Below are 14,621 nucleotides of genomic sequence, written 5' to 3' on the forward strand. Positions count from 1 at the left end.
GACTCTGTTTCCATCTAACACAGGGTGAGGACCAGGTTGGCGAGTGTCCTTGTGAGGATCAGGGGAGCAAACATAAGCAAAGCCCTCAGCACTGTGCCCATAGTAAAATATCCCCAAAACGAGTGCCTTCAAGGAACTATTCGGCATAGTTTTAGACAATAACACTTCCACCACATTGAGCTCCTAACCAAACTAGTCAAACAAGGAGAAATAAGGTAAGATCGACATCATAAACTGATGTAGATGACTCCAAGCCATGGAAGGTCAGTGAGTCTCACCCCTGGACCAGGAGACACTCTTCCTTCAACATCCAGCACCTTCAACCCATCCCTCTGCTCCCTCTCCCCTCTCCGCCGCCTGGTGCAGGTACCCCCCCCCCCCCCCAGCTGTAAAGGATATACTTGTAGTGCTTGGCCCTCCGGAACTCCTCGATGACGTTGCGTGCGTACCTGACCATGTCACAGACAGCCTCTGCCTTGGGGGGCTCGTTGAGCTTCCGGATTTTCACCTTGGCCTTATCCTGAGGGAAATGTCCACACGTGCAAGGCGTTACCTCCCACGGAAACCACACTGATGGGGAAACCCCTCAAACAGTACATTCTCCCAGGCAGAGATACAGGCCTGCCTGTTCTAAAGTTAAAAGATAAAGGAAATCAGGTGATGGATCTGACAGAAATCCAATACCATTACCTTTTTACAAAAAAAAAAACCCCTAAAATATTTTCTAGACACTCCTCACCTGGGCAGGGCACCTAGGGTACGTTTGCTATGGGCACGTATGTGTGCTCTGACATCCATGAATCCAGAGAATACAATAAGGAGGGGCGGCACTGACAAAATAATTGGGCCAAAGCCAGAGAAAAATCCGCATATTCTGAACAGGCTGGGAAGCCTGAAAGTCATGCTCAGTAGTGCTTTTCCCTTCCCTGTTTTGAGCAGTCGTTTCTTTTCAAGGACAACAACTGAGCACATGGTTCTCTCGCTTGTACAGTGTAATGCAAATGTTTTCATGTTTGAACAGGGACCTGGTCCAACTGGATTCCCTCAGACTGTCTCAGTGAGGTGGGTTTAAAGGGTCAGAAACTCCATAAGCAGAGACACCCAAGTCACACAGGGACAGGGGCGCTGGTTTGACAGAGATGTCCCGAGATACGGAGTCCGATCAGCGCCTCCGCCGGGCGCGTCATCAGGGAGCTTACCTTGTCTTTGGTGGTGCACTCCTGGCACTCGCACGTAAAGAAGTAAGAATCTCTCAACCGGTCGTTCCTGTCTTCTGTGGGGTACAGGAGGTCAATGTAGCTGGTAAAGACCTAAGGGGGTCCAAAAAGTGGACGTTGCAGTGCAGTCTGCCACAGGTGAGCTCACTCATCCCTGCCAGTGTTTGTGGTGGTGTCCTTGCAGGGACAGCCACAGAGGACAGCCGCAGTTCAGGGTTGACCCACGTAAACACAGCCAGCCTCAGTGTTGGCCACCTCCTCACAGGGGAGAGAGGGCTTCTCTTCCCACCTTCCACAGAATCAAGGAACACAGAATCCCTAACACAGGGCACTGGATCACCAAAAGCACCCCCACCTTCCCCCTCCCCAGAGAGCAAGCTGGCCTCTGTCCCAGGGGCAGATGCTCTCATCTCATGGACAGAAGCGAAGGCCCACTGGGCAAAGGCTCTACTCGTCCCTGGGACTGGCCCTGGGCTGTCTCTGGCCTCTCTTATTTCACATGCTGGACGACTCATATGCATTACTGATCTGTTCCCCTTTCTGCTTCTATCTGCTGGCAATAAGCAAGAGGCTGGCCTTGCTCGGCAGGCTGGGACAAGTCTGCAGAGGGAGAAAGCAGTCTCTAGGACGCTGGCATTCTGATGCCCTACCCCGCTGGGCTGGGGAACTTGGAAAACCCTTTGCTTGGGGCTCATCTTGCTTTTTCTGACGGGGTCTGTAACTGAGACTTGGAGCATATGGAGGAGACCGGCATTTAAGTGGCCATTATCTACTCACTGGGACGGGACTTGCTGCTCACCCCACACCAGCAGGCAAATGTCTGACTGCACAGATGGATGTCACAAAGCCGCCAGCGTGCCAGGAGCCTCGGGCACTGGCAGGCAGGCAGGGGGCACTTGTAGGGGCCGCCAAGCTCTCTCCACCCCAGAGGGCAGTAATGGGGACCTCGCAGCCCATCGAGGCCCTGGGGAATGGGATGCTTCCTCTTGGAAGGGCAAGTCACCTCAAGAGCAGTGCCTTCCCCCAAGTGAGGTTACAGCACTTCAGGCTTGTGAGAGCACCCGAGGGCAAACCACCAGGGGCAAGCCCTGCCTGGCCTCAGTGGCAGGAGCCTCTCGCCTCGTTTCTCTGAAACGACCGATGGTCACATAGTGCAACAGACGGAAGAGCCCAGAAGATGGCGACAGAGGCCGCTCAGTGTCACTGCTCCTGGCCCAGACGGAGCCAGTCCAGGCCACACACTGCTCCTGTCTCCCCTCAGCCCACAGGAGCTCTTGGGGCCTGGTGACTCCCATTCTCACCGACTGCAATCATCTGTTTTAACCAAAAAGGCATTGGTGGTCTCCACGAGACATCCGGAAACCAAGACACTGCGACCCCCAGGCATGATACCCTCGTTACGGGTTTAGCAAAGGGGAGAAAATCTCAGTTCAGCTCTGGGTTAGCTGACAACTTCCGAGAAACCAAGGCCTTCACCATGTAGCACACTGACCATTACGTTTCATATTTAAAAGCTAGACATGCACCTTAAAACAGTATGAAAGATTATTAAACCGAAATCTAATCCAAAGTGTATCATTACAATGCCTAGAACCTCATTTTTTATTATTTTCCTAAGAAAGATAGCTTGTATCTAGCGACTTGCTAGCCAGCAGGAAGGGAAAGGGCACAACCAAGCAGTGGCCCAGCATCTGGTTCTCTCCATGTCCCTCTGTGAAGGAGGGAGCTACCAGTGCGTCCTGGCCACAGGCCGCCTCGACTGCCCTATCGGTGCGTGCACAGCTGGCTACCTGAACTACATCCCTAAAGAGTGAACCCTCCCAAGTTCAGGTGAAGACTTGAGAGGACTGGAAGGGCTGATGTGTCATTTGGAGTTGTAACTCTCTCTCTCTTTTTTTTAATCTTCATTTGAGGGATATGTTTATTGACTTTAGAGAGAGGGGGAGTGAGAGAGGGGAGAGAGAGAGAAACATTGATGTGAGAGAGAAACATCGATCAGTTGTCTCCCATGCGTGCCCTAACTGGGGCATCGAACCTAAAACACTTTTTGGTTTATGCAATGATGCCCCAACCAACTGAGCCACCCAGCCAGGGCTGGAGCTGTAACTTTTTAGCTACTGCTGGGCTGCTTTTCTTCTTTCAAATAACAATGCTTTTGGCCTTTTGTGGGGAGAAAAAGAGGCCAAGCTTCACTGATTAAAAAAATAAAGCTCAAACTCCATTGCTTGGCAATGGGAACACGGACTCTAAGGCAATCTGAGATTTCATTCTGCTCACCTCAGCAGTCTCCTTTCTCAATAAATCTCTATATATCTCTGTGAGGGACTTCACTCAAATTTATTCTTTCCTGTTTTCTCCTGGATGGAAATGGTGAGCACCAAATGGAAGCCAAGCGCGTGGGACTCCAAGCCACAGGTCACAGATCTGAACATTAACCCTGGGACCCCTGAGGACGGATACGGTGGAACTGCCAGGATCACGCACAGCCCGTCTCATCCAGTGATTTCTCTACCCTTTCAGAACAGCTGTCTGGTGCTCACTGCCCCAGCCGCCCACGGCCACGCACTCACCTCCTCTCCGGGGCTGATTTCCTGGACGGCTCTGACCTCCGCCAGGGTCCCCTTGTAGGTCACAATGACATTGGGGCAGCAACTATGGTTCATCAATGCAACGCTGTCAACCAGAAGAGAAAACCTGATTTGTTCAGTAAGGCAGACAGTCTAGGGAATCCGCGGCTACTTACTGGCCAAGTCACAGCAACTCGGTCTTTGCAGGACATTAACCAAAAGAAATCTAATAGCTGGCCATCATATTCTAAGAGGTTTTTCTGCATGCATCGGTCACCTTAAACTTTCACAATATTGAAAAGTGAAATGTGCCATTCAAAACAGCGGTATCTAAGCCCGAAAAAAAACACGTGATAAAACCGGCAACGACAACAAATCCCACAAAACTCCTTCTTCTTAGGGGCAAGACTCACAGCCCAGCACCTGCTGCTCCTCCCTGTACACTGTTTGAGACAAACGGTGGTCATTCCCAAGCCGCTTTTTCTATTAGTGGATTATTTCTAACATGTTTTCTTCAGATGTTGAGAAATCGCCTCCTAAGTGAGGGCTTGTGATCCCCCGCGAGACCCGGAGAAGCCTATTTGAGTCTCCGCACCTCAATTTCCTCACCTGGGAAATTGGGACGCGCTGCACCTGCTGCTCGCTGTCTGCTTTTCAGGGACAGTGGGGACAGAGGCTCGCCCACGCGAGGGGCTTTGAGCTTTTTGATTATATCAAGGTCAAAGTTCTGAGAACAGAAATTTCTAAACTACGGGGGGGAAAATGCTTGATCTCTGAAAATGCCGCCTTTGAAATCACAATGCCGAACTGATTTCAGTCCAAAGGGATTTTTTTTCCCCCCAATTAAAACTGCCTGGAAACCGGGGCCCATGTGGGCACTCACATCCCCACGTATCACTGCTCCGGCGGCCACTGCCACTTGCCAGAACCCTCAGCAATCAAAACCCCTCTCCCGTTTGCCCCAAGAATACGAAAAGAGCAAAGGGGGCCGGGAGCCTGAGGAGGATGAGCCGCCCAGGGCTTGCTGAGGACAAGGGGGGCAGCCCTCCCCCCGCCAGTTTCTCGGGGGTCCGAGTGAATTCTGTGGCTGCCTGGAGCCTGGGACAGCGCACGGCAGCTTCCCTGTCCTGTGCTTGGGGCGGGTCACCTCCACCACGCATCGCAGCCCACGCAGCTTACTAGCAAGTGGTCCACAGGGAATCGGGCCCTGGGAAACTTGATAAACAAATGTGCCAAAAATCGTCAGTATTGCAAAAGCAGAGTTCTAGAACCATCTTGCAGAAAAAGTAATAAAAGTGTTCCATTTCACGACAGACGCCTACAACTGCTTCGTCCTAAAGCCAAAGGCCCCTGTAGCGAATATTAAGCAATGTCACTTTAGACGGAATAATCTACGATGTGGATTAATTCAGACGGGGATGGAGGAAGGCTCCTTCGCGCCATGTGTGAAGCCAGGGCTTGATTTCAGGGGACAAGCATTTTGAAAACACTCTTTCCATCAAAAAGACCACGGCAAAGCCATTCTTGGCAATCCGTTGAAGTCAGAGCTCCGAAGATCTCCACTTGTCCACTGGCTAGCCTTTCTCGAATTCCTTGAGTGTTCCTGAAGGAAGCAAGGCTCCTACAGTTCTTTGAAATTTCCCCCAGTTCACTGCTTTAGTTCAAGCTCTCTCCAAACTGCGCTGTTTCTATACTGGTCTTTTTCAGACAGGACAGATGGAGAAGCAGGTCACATATTCTCCACGTAAGCCTACGGCCAATTGTTGGTTGGCAATTAACGTTTCACAAGAAACCCAGAGATTTCCATAACCACGGATATGCAAAAACGCCCGTTTCTCAGCAGGGCACACTATAAAACACTCCTTAGTAACAGCTCCGGACCTGGTGGGACTTAACAAGTAACTGTGCTCTTAACAACTACCTTCAGATCCTTAAACGCAGGGGAAATATTTTCAAATCTGGGGGAATTAAAAAGGTGTCTTAATTCACTCGGAGTTTCATGTCTGCCACATGCAGTTAGGAGGGTATTTTTAAACAAAAAGAATCAAATTAGTGTTAAGTAAAAAGAAAGGAAAGAAATGAAGCCAAACTCAGCCTACTCGGGAAATATTGCTGATCCCAGATGCGAAAGTTCTTCATCTTCTATTGTGAAGCCGTTACAGTTCACCTGCGGGGAGAAAGGGGCGAAAGGAGACAAAGGAGCAAGCTAAACGTTCTGTTTGCACAGAAATCATTTCTTTAATTTCTGACCTTTAACAAATGAACTAGGAAGATGTTCTGGTTTAGTGATTTTAAGACCTTCTTTTGGCCAAGGTATCCTTTGTTCAAATACAATTTACCTATCAGCTTCATGTATAAACAAATAAAAACAGAACTGTCAGGGGGAAGCACCCTCAGTCTGTCCTGCCTACCCACCTACACACGGGAGCCAAAGGGCACAGACCACTTGAGGTTCAAGCGCTAAAGTTTGCACATCTGAACGGGGGTTCGTATTCCTGGAGTCTAATCCCGTCATGCCACAGATCTGTAGTGTGATCCTGAGACCATCTCTTGAGTCCTGTGTCCTTGATTTTCTCCCATTAAAAAAAAAAAGTCACTTAACTCGTTACCCGTGTCCTGCTGTGAGGTGGTAAACAGGACAGCCTTATACAGCTGATCTAACTGCTGTCCACCCCGAGAGGCAGAGGGGCCTGACGCTGAGGAGCTGGCACCTTCCTTTCATGGCCGGTCAATTCAACCACTGGTCACTTTCTCATGCTTGAAACGAGATGTTACACTGAAAAATGCTAAGGGCAACTCTCACCATTCTGAAGTCTAACTTAGAGCTTGCAGAATAAAAATGAGGGACACATCCCCAATTTTACGTTGTTCCATACTTTCATTCTTTTCATGGATATTCGTTGAGAACTCACGTGCTGGGAACTGTGCACGTGGTATGAACACCCTAAAATCTGTGCCCTCAAGAAGCATCCAGCCTATTGGGAGACAGTGCAATGGGTGTTTTTATTTGTATCTAGTTTCAGAGCTGGAAGGGGACTCAGTCTCTTTACTTGTCAGATGATGAAACTGAGGTCAGAGAGGAGCAGTGACTAGTCCAATGCCTGCAGCAAAGGCCCTGCTCCTCCCAGGCCACTAGGAAGGTATCTGTGAGGCACATGTGCTGAAGGATTTCACCCGTGGGCTGGGACCAGGCTCTTCCACACAGGAGACACCGCGCTGGTACATTTCAGGCCAAAGAATGGGCTTTTGAAAACTAGCATTTGAGGAGCTTTTATTCAGGGCAAGGCACTATGCTAGGTGCTACATATTTACCTCTCTTATGTCTGCAATACTATTTTGGCATAACCCATTTTACAGATGTGGAAACTTGAGGCTCAGAGAGGTCAATGATTCAAGGCCACATAAGTAGCAAGTGGGACAATAAGGAGTCAGAATTCACACTAGACATTCTGACAGCTTTGCTGTCAGAAACGCAAAAGTGTTTCTTTACACTGCACCGAGCTTCTTCAAAAATTGTTCTGATCTATGAACGTTAATGTGGCGATTTTACTTAAAATTAAAAGGCCAATGTCAAAGGCTTGGGAATCTTGCTACACAGAGAAGTAAAGGCTATGATGGGTTTGACTTACAGTTTTTACAATTCAACATATTTACAATCAGAATTTACAATTTTCAACATAAAAAGAGATGACTGAGGGTTAGTAGAATAATACACAGCCTTTGAAATACTGAGATGTTGGGCATTTCTATGTAGAAGACTCAGCATACCATCTTTTTGTGCCAACTTCAAGTATCCTGACCTATTCTGTCATCAGGACATTAACCTATTACCATTAAGCAATGACCATCAGTCAACATTGGGTAAGAGTTTAATCAGGACTTTCATTCATTCAACAAAGTTTACTGGAGCATGAACTATGTGTCCTCCAGCTTCGTAAGTACTGAGTGATCTATGTACAGTCTCAGACTGGATACCAACATGCCTCGGCCATGTCTGGGACCCACAAAGCAACAGTAAATGTTTGCAGAATGAAGGAGAGAATCTAGCAACAATTTTCAAACTGACCTAGGGACAGACTAACTCTGCGGGATGGGACACTTGCTCCTTTGCTTCTCAGTCTCTCCCTCTGCATGGAGCTCAAGTCTGACTCCAAATGCCTTCAGGCTCGAATGTTCGAGGACCACTGGTGGCTCTCTTCCCTCTGCCCTCCTCTGACTGTGCAAGAGCGAGTGTTTCTTCATCAGCAAAGGTTCCTATAAGCAGTGTCATCACTGTTCCTTTCTCGGAGGCGGTGATGGTGTTTAAGCCAAATTGCACAGCAATTTGCCTGTCAGCTTTCCCTGCCTTCTGAAATATCCCCAGAGAAGAAAAATGAACTTGGGTGTTAAGGAAGATACATGGGCCGCAGTCCCTTTTTTCAAGTCAAATCAAGCGTAAGTGCCTTGCTAGAGCTATTCTCATAATTAGCATTTAGACTAGATGTAGGCTGCACACCAAAAATACATTTCCCGACCATGCATATGTTCCCAGCGATTAAAGTGCACCTCAGTGCTACGGAAGGAGTGCAGTCACCTTCCGCTGCCAGCTGCGGCTGGGCCACAAGTTAACCCACTAGAGCCTCCCGTGAACCCGAGATGAGCGGGCTCAGAGGCTGGGACAGCGGCCAGGCAGCTGGGGGCCGAGAGGCAGGACTGGAGTGTGGGGTGAGGCTGGGACAGCACTTTTCGCTTTTGCTTTAGAGTTTTCTTCGGGGATACTGAATGTCCCTTTTCAAATGTACATATGAAATATATATGTGTGTGTGTGTGTTTGTATAAGTGTATTTGTGTGTACACACACAGAATCTCAGAATGGATATTATAATTTGATAAACATAAAATATATAAAGGAATTAATTATCTACGGTTATACATGTGTGAAAAAAGTTATCTCTCTCTCTCTCTCTCTGGTTTTAAAGAGAACCCCACGATAAAACTGCATGCCCATCTCTGCCCGTAATCTCTGATCGCTTCCTGAGGATGCATTCCTGGAAATGTAATTACTAGGGCAAAGGGTACCTAGGTGATGCTCATCCTGTTTGAAGAATCATGTGTGAGTTCCACCCAAGCTCCCTTCTGTATCTGGAGCCTGAGGGTTCTGGCAGGAATGCAGCTTCTTGCACCATAAAGCAGTATTTCGGCATTTCTCCCTCTGGAAAGGTCACCTTCATTGACATGTTCAGCTCGCAGGGGAAAACGCAAGCATATTAGGGAGAGAAATCCAGTCTAGCAGGTGTGCCAGGAAGAGCCACCCTCTCAATAACAGGAAGCCGAGGGTGCCGGAGGCACTTTCTTCTCTGTTGTACCTGAGCCGTAGCCTTAGCCTTTCCACACGGCTGGGTCCCAGTTCTCTAACGTTGCTCTTATCTAGAAACTTCTATAATTTTGCATTATATCTGGTTTGGGTAAACCTGGGCTTCTCTAGAGATTTCTGACAAGACATCCTGCACCCGGACCCACTGGGGCTCCCCTCTGTGGGGACATCTGTACTTGCCTCTGCTTTATCACACAGTGTTAAAGGAATGAAAAAAACCACTGCTATCAGAATGGAAGGTTTAAGAGAAGAAAAGTAAAATTTCATGTGGGAACCTCTTTTCTTGTCAAAGAGGTTACTGTCTGCCACTGTACCAGGCACTGGCAACGCCTCTGTTTTCATAAACTCTTCCTGTGACGAGAGGCAGAGGGAGGCTGAATTTCCTGTGCTCCACCCATCAAGCCGAGGGCCAGCACAGGGAGGACCCTGACGTGCTCAAGGTCACCTAGCAAGGCCATGCCAAGCAGGGTCCAACCGGTCAAGAGCCTTGTCCTCATAGATGCCATCATTCTACTTCTGCTCACGTTCACCGAGTATGTGCTGGGGACAGGGGCTGGGGTGGGGAAAGCTACACCCGGCGTCACCCGATGCTGCATCCTTACCTGTGCAAAGAGTGCTACCAGGCTCTCGTTGTCGGGGAATTCGAGGTGCTTGGAGTAAAAGTGATGGAGGGCAGAAATGTCACTCTGAATCAAATCCTTCTTCTCATTGTCTAATTTATCCAGATCTGTGGATAAACAAACCATTATTCAGCAGGTAGAGAACTGGATTTCTAGCTACACTCTTTTCTTACTGTAAATGGCATGGAAGGGAGGGGACAAATATGTGGAGCCCCATAAAATATTCTTCCTCATCACGCGGTCTAACTGATGAACCCAAGGGGAGAAAGGCATGCAAATCATTCTTCTCTTCCTCTGACAACCGGAGGTCACCCAGGACACGAAATTTCAACTGACCATTAGCCATGGGGTCAGGGATGTGTGGCAGTGACCAGTAACCAGCCTCAGTACAGCCAAGGACCCCTCAGGTGGCCCTGGAATCTGCATCAGGGTCAAGAAGCTGGAGAGCCCCTGATTTAAAGAGTTTCAGTAAGGACATCAGCTGTTTACAGGACTGCAATTCAGCAAAGATCCAAAAATATTCAGCAGGCCAGGAGAGCCCACAGCAGATAGCTCGGGATGCAGTAACTCATCCCTCAAGTTCCTACTTCCCCTTAATTATTTCCTGATAATCCTGTCGACTCAGAAAAATGACTTGGAGTCTTTTTTCAAAATAGCACATAAGTCAAAATAAAAACTATTTATTATAAAATCACCACCAACACTAAGATAAGAGAGCACGTCCTGTCTTCAGTCCTGCCTCGTCCATGTTCAATGTGGAGAGAAAGTAACTGCTCAGCTGGTTCCAGAGACACTTACGTGATTCAAACTCCTTCACGGCTAACAATTTCTCTGAAGGTGTTCTCTCTGGGTGCCTTTCCTAGTGATCGGGGAAGAAATCACACAGATATGGATTTTAACAACCAGGGCAAAATGCCTTTCGCTTTTACATTCACATGAACAAAACGCAACAACTCTCCATGAAGCAGAGAAAGTGACCCGAGAATCCACCACTGGGGCTCTGAGAGTGTCTGCCCAACGTTCAAATCCAAGACTCCTTTGAAACGCTTTCTAAAGTGTCTGCCGTGCTCCTAACACCCTGCTAATGTTATGCACACAGTAGGCTCAAAAATGCTTGTTATGGGAAAGAACAGTGGCTGGAAAACAACTTTTTAGGGCCCTGGCTTAAAAGGACCGAGTCTACAGATGAGCCGTCCTATTGATTATTTCTCCTTCTGAAAAGGAACAAAATCTAACCCCCCACCCATTTCCCACTTTCTTTAAGCATAAGCTAAAATGATCTCAAATTCTGTGTTTCAAAAAGAACACTTTGGGTTGTGTCTGTGAGCCCGGATTCGCTTGAAACCGTTGTGGGCTTTGTTCTAGACATCCCAAGAGGAGCTGACAATAGTAAACCCGCCAGGCTTTGAGGACATGAATAAACTTGGTGTTGACAAGAGTTCAAAAGCAGAGCTCAAGAGCTGGCCCGAGGCGCGCCTTTGTAATCTGGCCATTCAATGTGGGGATACAGGTGGTCTGGCGGGGCGAGCTCACCTCCCTAGTTAACATGTTAAGCTTCCCCCTGGTAGCTGGGTAGCCGGTCTCCCCTAATCCTTTGCAAGCTAGCAGAATACAAATGGTCTGTGTTTTTAATCATCGAATCCTACAGAGATGAAAAGGTGGCCAGGTAACTTTTCATTTAATGGACTATTAGCAGCCGTAGTAATTATAATAAGAGTTGAATGAAACTGGTGAAAACTCATCACAGCATTCTGACGACCCTCCTAGCACCAAAATATTTCAATAGCTCCTTTTGGGAGCAGAAATCTTCCATTCACAGGATGCACTTCTATAAGATTAGTAGTTCATTTTGCCTGGGAAAGCTTTTCATTCAGGAAAGTACACCAGCTTCTTCTGAATTCTTAACCAGAAATCTATAAATAGCATCAACGAGTGGAGGTGGGGGGGAGGGGAGGGGAGTGGGGGGACGGGGGGGGGGGGAACAGCAGCTTGGTCACCCAACCCTCTCAGGGTGCCTGCAGATCTAACTGGATGGCTTATTTACCCTGACACCTCACCCAGCCACACCATTGCTCCCTACCCTTTCCTTCTGACCAAGTACTCTGCATATATTTAAAGGTAATTGTTAGTAAGGATCCAAAAGTTAAGCTCCTCCAGGGAAAACAATCCTGCCTTCTCCGGCTCCCTCTGCGGGCACCCTGTGTGCCTTTGGTTACCCTGAGCTGGCTCGGTGGCATTTCAGCAGGCGCCTGACCCCGGCTGAACATAACGGAACGGTGAGCTCAGAGCTCAGAAATGATCTACTTCTTGTTTACGTGACCCAGGATCCCAACTTAGTCTGGGGACAGGTTTGTGCTAATCATTATGATCACATTTGGCTCAGATAGAAAAATACCAAGTTTTAAAAGGGGTGGGTGGCAGAAAGAAGGAGATGCAATTTCAGCTTTAAAACATTTACGGTACAGAGGCTCCGACACCATCTGATGATCAGCAAGCACCTCTGCGGACATAAACACCTTGTGAACCCCGCGTGGCCCCATTTCACTGTGTCACGAGGACAAGTTCCGTGGCATTTTCCTCCCGTCTGTTTGGCTTGGTCCCTTGGAGATGAGGCATCTCACTAACACGCGGTCGGTAAGGACTGAGCAGACGAGGGACAGCAGCTGTTCCTGGCAGCATCTTGGGAGGAAACGGCTGGAGCATTTCTTTCCTTTCTTCTTTCTTCTACCCTTTTTCCCTTGCCTCGGTTTCCACTTTTCCACTCCCCTTTCTCTTCTCCTTTGCATATGCCTCTGGCTGTCCCATCCCACCCCTCACCTGCCTAGACATGGGCAGGTAAGGAGACAAGAAGAACAGAGCATTGTACAGAAAGGGGGGGCACAGGGGTGCCCTCTCTGAGTCAGAAAGGAAAGAGGGGACACATCTCAACGCTCCGCAGGCCAGGCTGGTTCCCTAGGAGGCGCTCATTATTTTCAACTGGGTGTTCATGCCTTGAAAAGCCGTATTTTCCCATACAATCTTATCTCATAAAGAGAACTTAGCATTTCATAGCTGCGCCCATGTTCCTGGCCTGGGGTGAGCGGCGTCCTACGTCGCACAGGGCAAGTGACAAACCAGCCCACACCTGGAGTTCTGTTCCCAGCCCTGCCCATGTGGATGTGACAGGAAGCGGAGTCCAAGAATGCTCAACAAGAGATGATCACCATAGGTCAGTTACTCATCTCTCTGACCTTTAAGAAAAAAATGAAATGAAATGCACTTGAATGGGATCCCAGATCCTCACCTGTTTGGCCAGAATCCTCGCAGTGAGCCTCACGGTCTCTGAGGGATTCCAGTTTTCCCCAAAAACAACCATGGGAGAACATTCCAGCTTGTGCATGGGCCAGTCTTCCTTCTGGGAAGGTTAAAAAAAAATAAAAGATTAAACACACAGGCACCGGAATGAAGTTCATGAGGATGCAACAAGTCCTCCTGGCTGAGGTCAAGGGAAATATGTTTCCTTTTGGAAAATGGGGCGATGCTCACAACAGGCAGACATGAAAATACCCTTTAAGGTGGATATGGTCTTGTAACCTTGACTCAGGCCTGGCCAAGGCTGCCAGGATGGGAAGATTCACTTTGTGTTTTTTTCACGAAGCGTCTCGTGTCTTTCTGCAGCCTCTCATTACTCCAGACGACATGTCCACCTCTCTACTATCTGTGAAGGTTGTCAAAACTCAGGGATGAGGGCCCTGGGCCTGAGGCCCTGATGTGGCTCAGCTGCCCTGCAGCTCTGCTCTGGCTCTGGCCTCACGCCGGGGCACATAACCGGGCTTGATGTGCACAGCAACCAGTCCCCTCTGCTAGGTGACAAAACAGAATACGGGTGAGGGCTTCATGAGGGGCCCTCGGGAGGCTGGTGACAGCTCCTACTGGGAATATTTAGGCGTAAAGGCTTCCTGAAGATGCAGTGGGAAGCTGTACTCCTTTCTCGCCCAGGTCTTGGAGCTGTATGCCCCAGGCCGAGGGCAGAGGACACGTGTTCAGTATGGAAAGGGTGGCGATGCCATGGAGTCTGGGAGGCTGAGGGGGGACAGGACACAAGGGGCTGTGGAGACCACGGAAGAGAGTAAGGAGTGGGGAGGAAGTGACCGTGACAGCTGGTGACACGGTTAGTGTGGGATGGCCGAGAACTGGGCACCATGGAGGCCAGGGCCGAGTCTGATAAAAACCAGGTGTGGCATCGTGAGGGGAGGGCAGGCTGCTGACAGTGGATGAGAGATGGGTGGGGGAGGAAGGAGACATGGGAGCTGGGAGAAATGGAGTGAAGGCTTAGAGGGTGAAGGGGGGAGGGGGTCATTTTTATTTGGGAAACGTCAGAGCCCGTTAGTATGCTGATGGGAGTCTTCAGACACCCGTCCTCACAGTGGCACTGGGTGCTGTCCCCTCTTCCCCCAGCCTGTCCTCCTCAGGGAACGGCCAGTCCATTCTTTCAAATGCTCGGGCCAGAAACCTGGAGCCCTCCTGGTCTCCCTCACACCCCACACTCAACTCTCTGTCCAGTCCATCATCTCTGCTTTCAGAACACACCTAGGATCTGACCGCTTCTTACCACCCACCTTTCCAGCCCGTGGGGGCCCTGGCACCTCTCACCTCTCACTGCCCCTGCCTTCGACCGGATGCCTGCTCTGCCCTTGACCCTCACCGACTGGGATCAACAGGGCAGCCAGAGTCATCAGTCTGTTAAACAAAACTCAGATCACCCCATACCTCAGCTCAGAACCTTCTGATGTCTCAGGTGACCTGTGCAGCCACTCGTGAAGGGCGTCATTCCCACTCCCCCCACCGGCCCCTGACGGCGTCGGCCACATACTCTCCTACGTTG

General features: G+C 49.3%; 1 protein-coding gene across 2 annotated transcripts in view; it reads right to left on the reverse strand.

Annotated features, from left to right (window-relative positions):
* The window catches only part of SMYD2 (SET and MYND domain containing 2), a 45,636-nt gene that overhangs the window by 5,262 nt on the left and 25,753 nt on the right, over positions 1 to 14,621 (reverse strand). The window contains exons 3-9 of one of the 2 annotated variants that reach the window (XM_081121555.1): positions 13,041 to 13,151; positions 10,556 to 10,616; positions 9,740 to 9,864; positions 5,884 to 5,951; positions 3,788 to 3,890; positions 1,200 to 1,310; positions 402 to 520 (exon numbers count right to left, since the gene is read on the reverse strand). In XM_081121555.1, the coding sequence (XP_080977681.1) occupies positions 402 to 520; positions 1,200 to 1,310; positions 3,788 to 3,890; positions 5,884 to 5,951; positions 9,740 to 9,864; positions 10,556 to 10,616; positions 13,041 to 13,151 (698 nt within the window). Of the gene's footprint in view, positions 1 to 399; positions 521 to 1,199; positions 1,311 to 3,787; positions 3,891 to 5,883; positions 5,952 to 9,739; positions 9,865 to 10,555; positions 10,617 to 13,040; positions 13,152 to 14,621 lie in introns of both variants that reach the window. The other variant, XM_081121556.1, reaches the window with a different exon arrangement.

This window comes from Miniopterus schreibersii, assembly GCF_964146895.1.
Source record: "Miniopterus schreibersii genome assembly, chromosome: 19".
Taxonomy (NCBI): domain Eukaryota; kingdom Metazoa; phylum Chordata; class Mammalia; order Chiroptera; family Miniopteridae; genus Miniopterus; species Miniopterus schreibersii.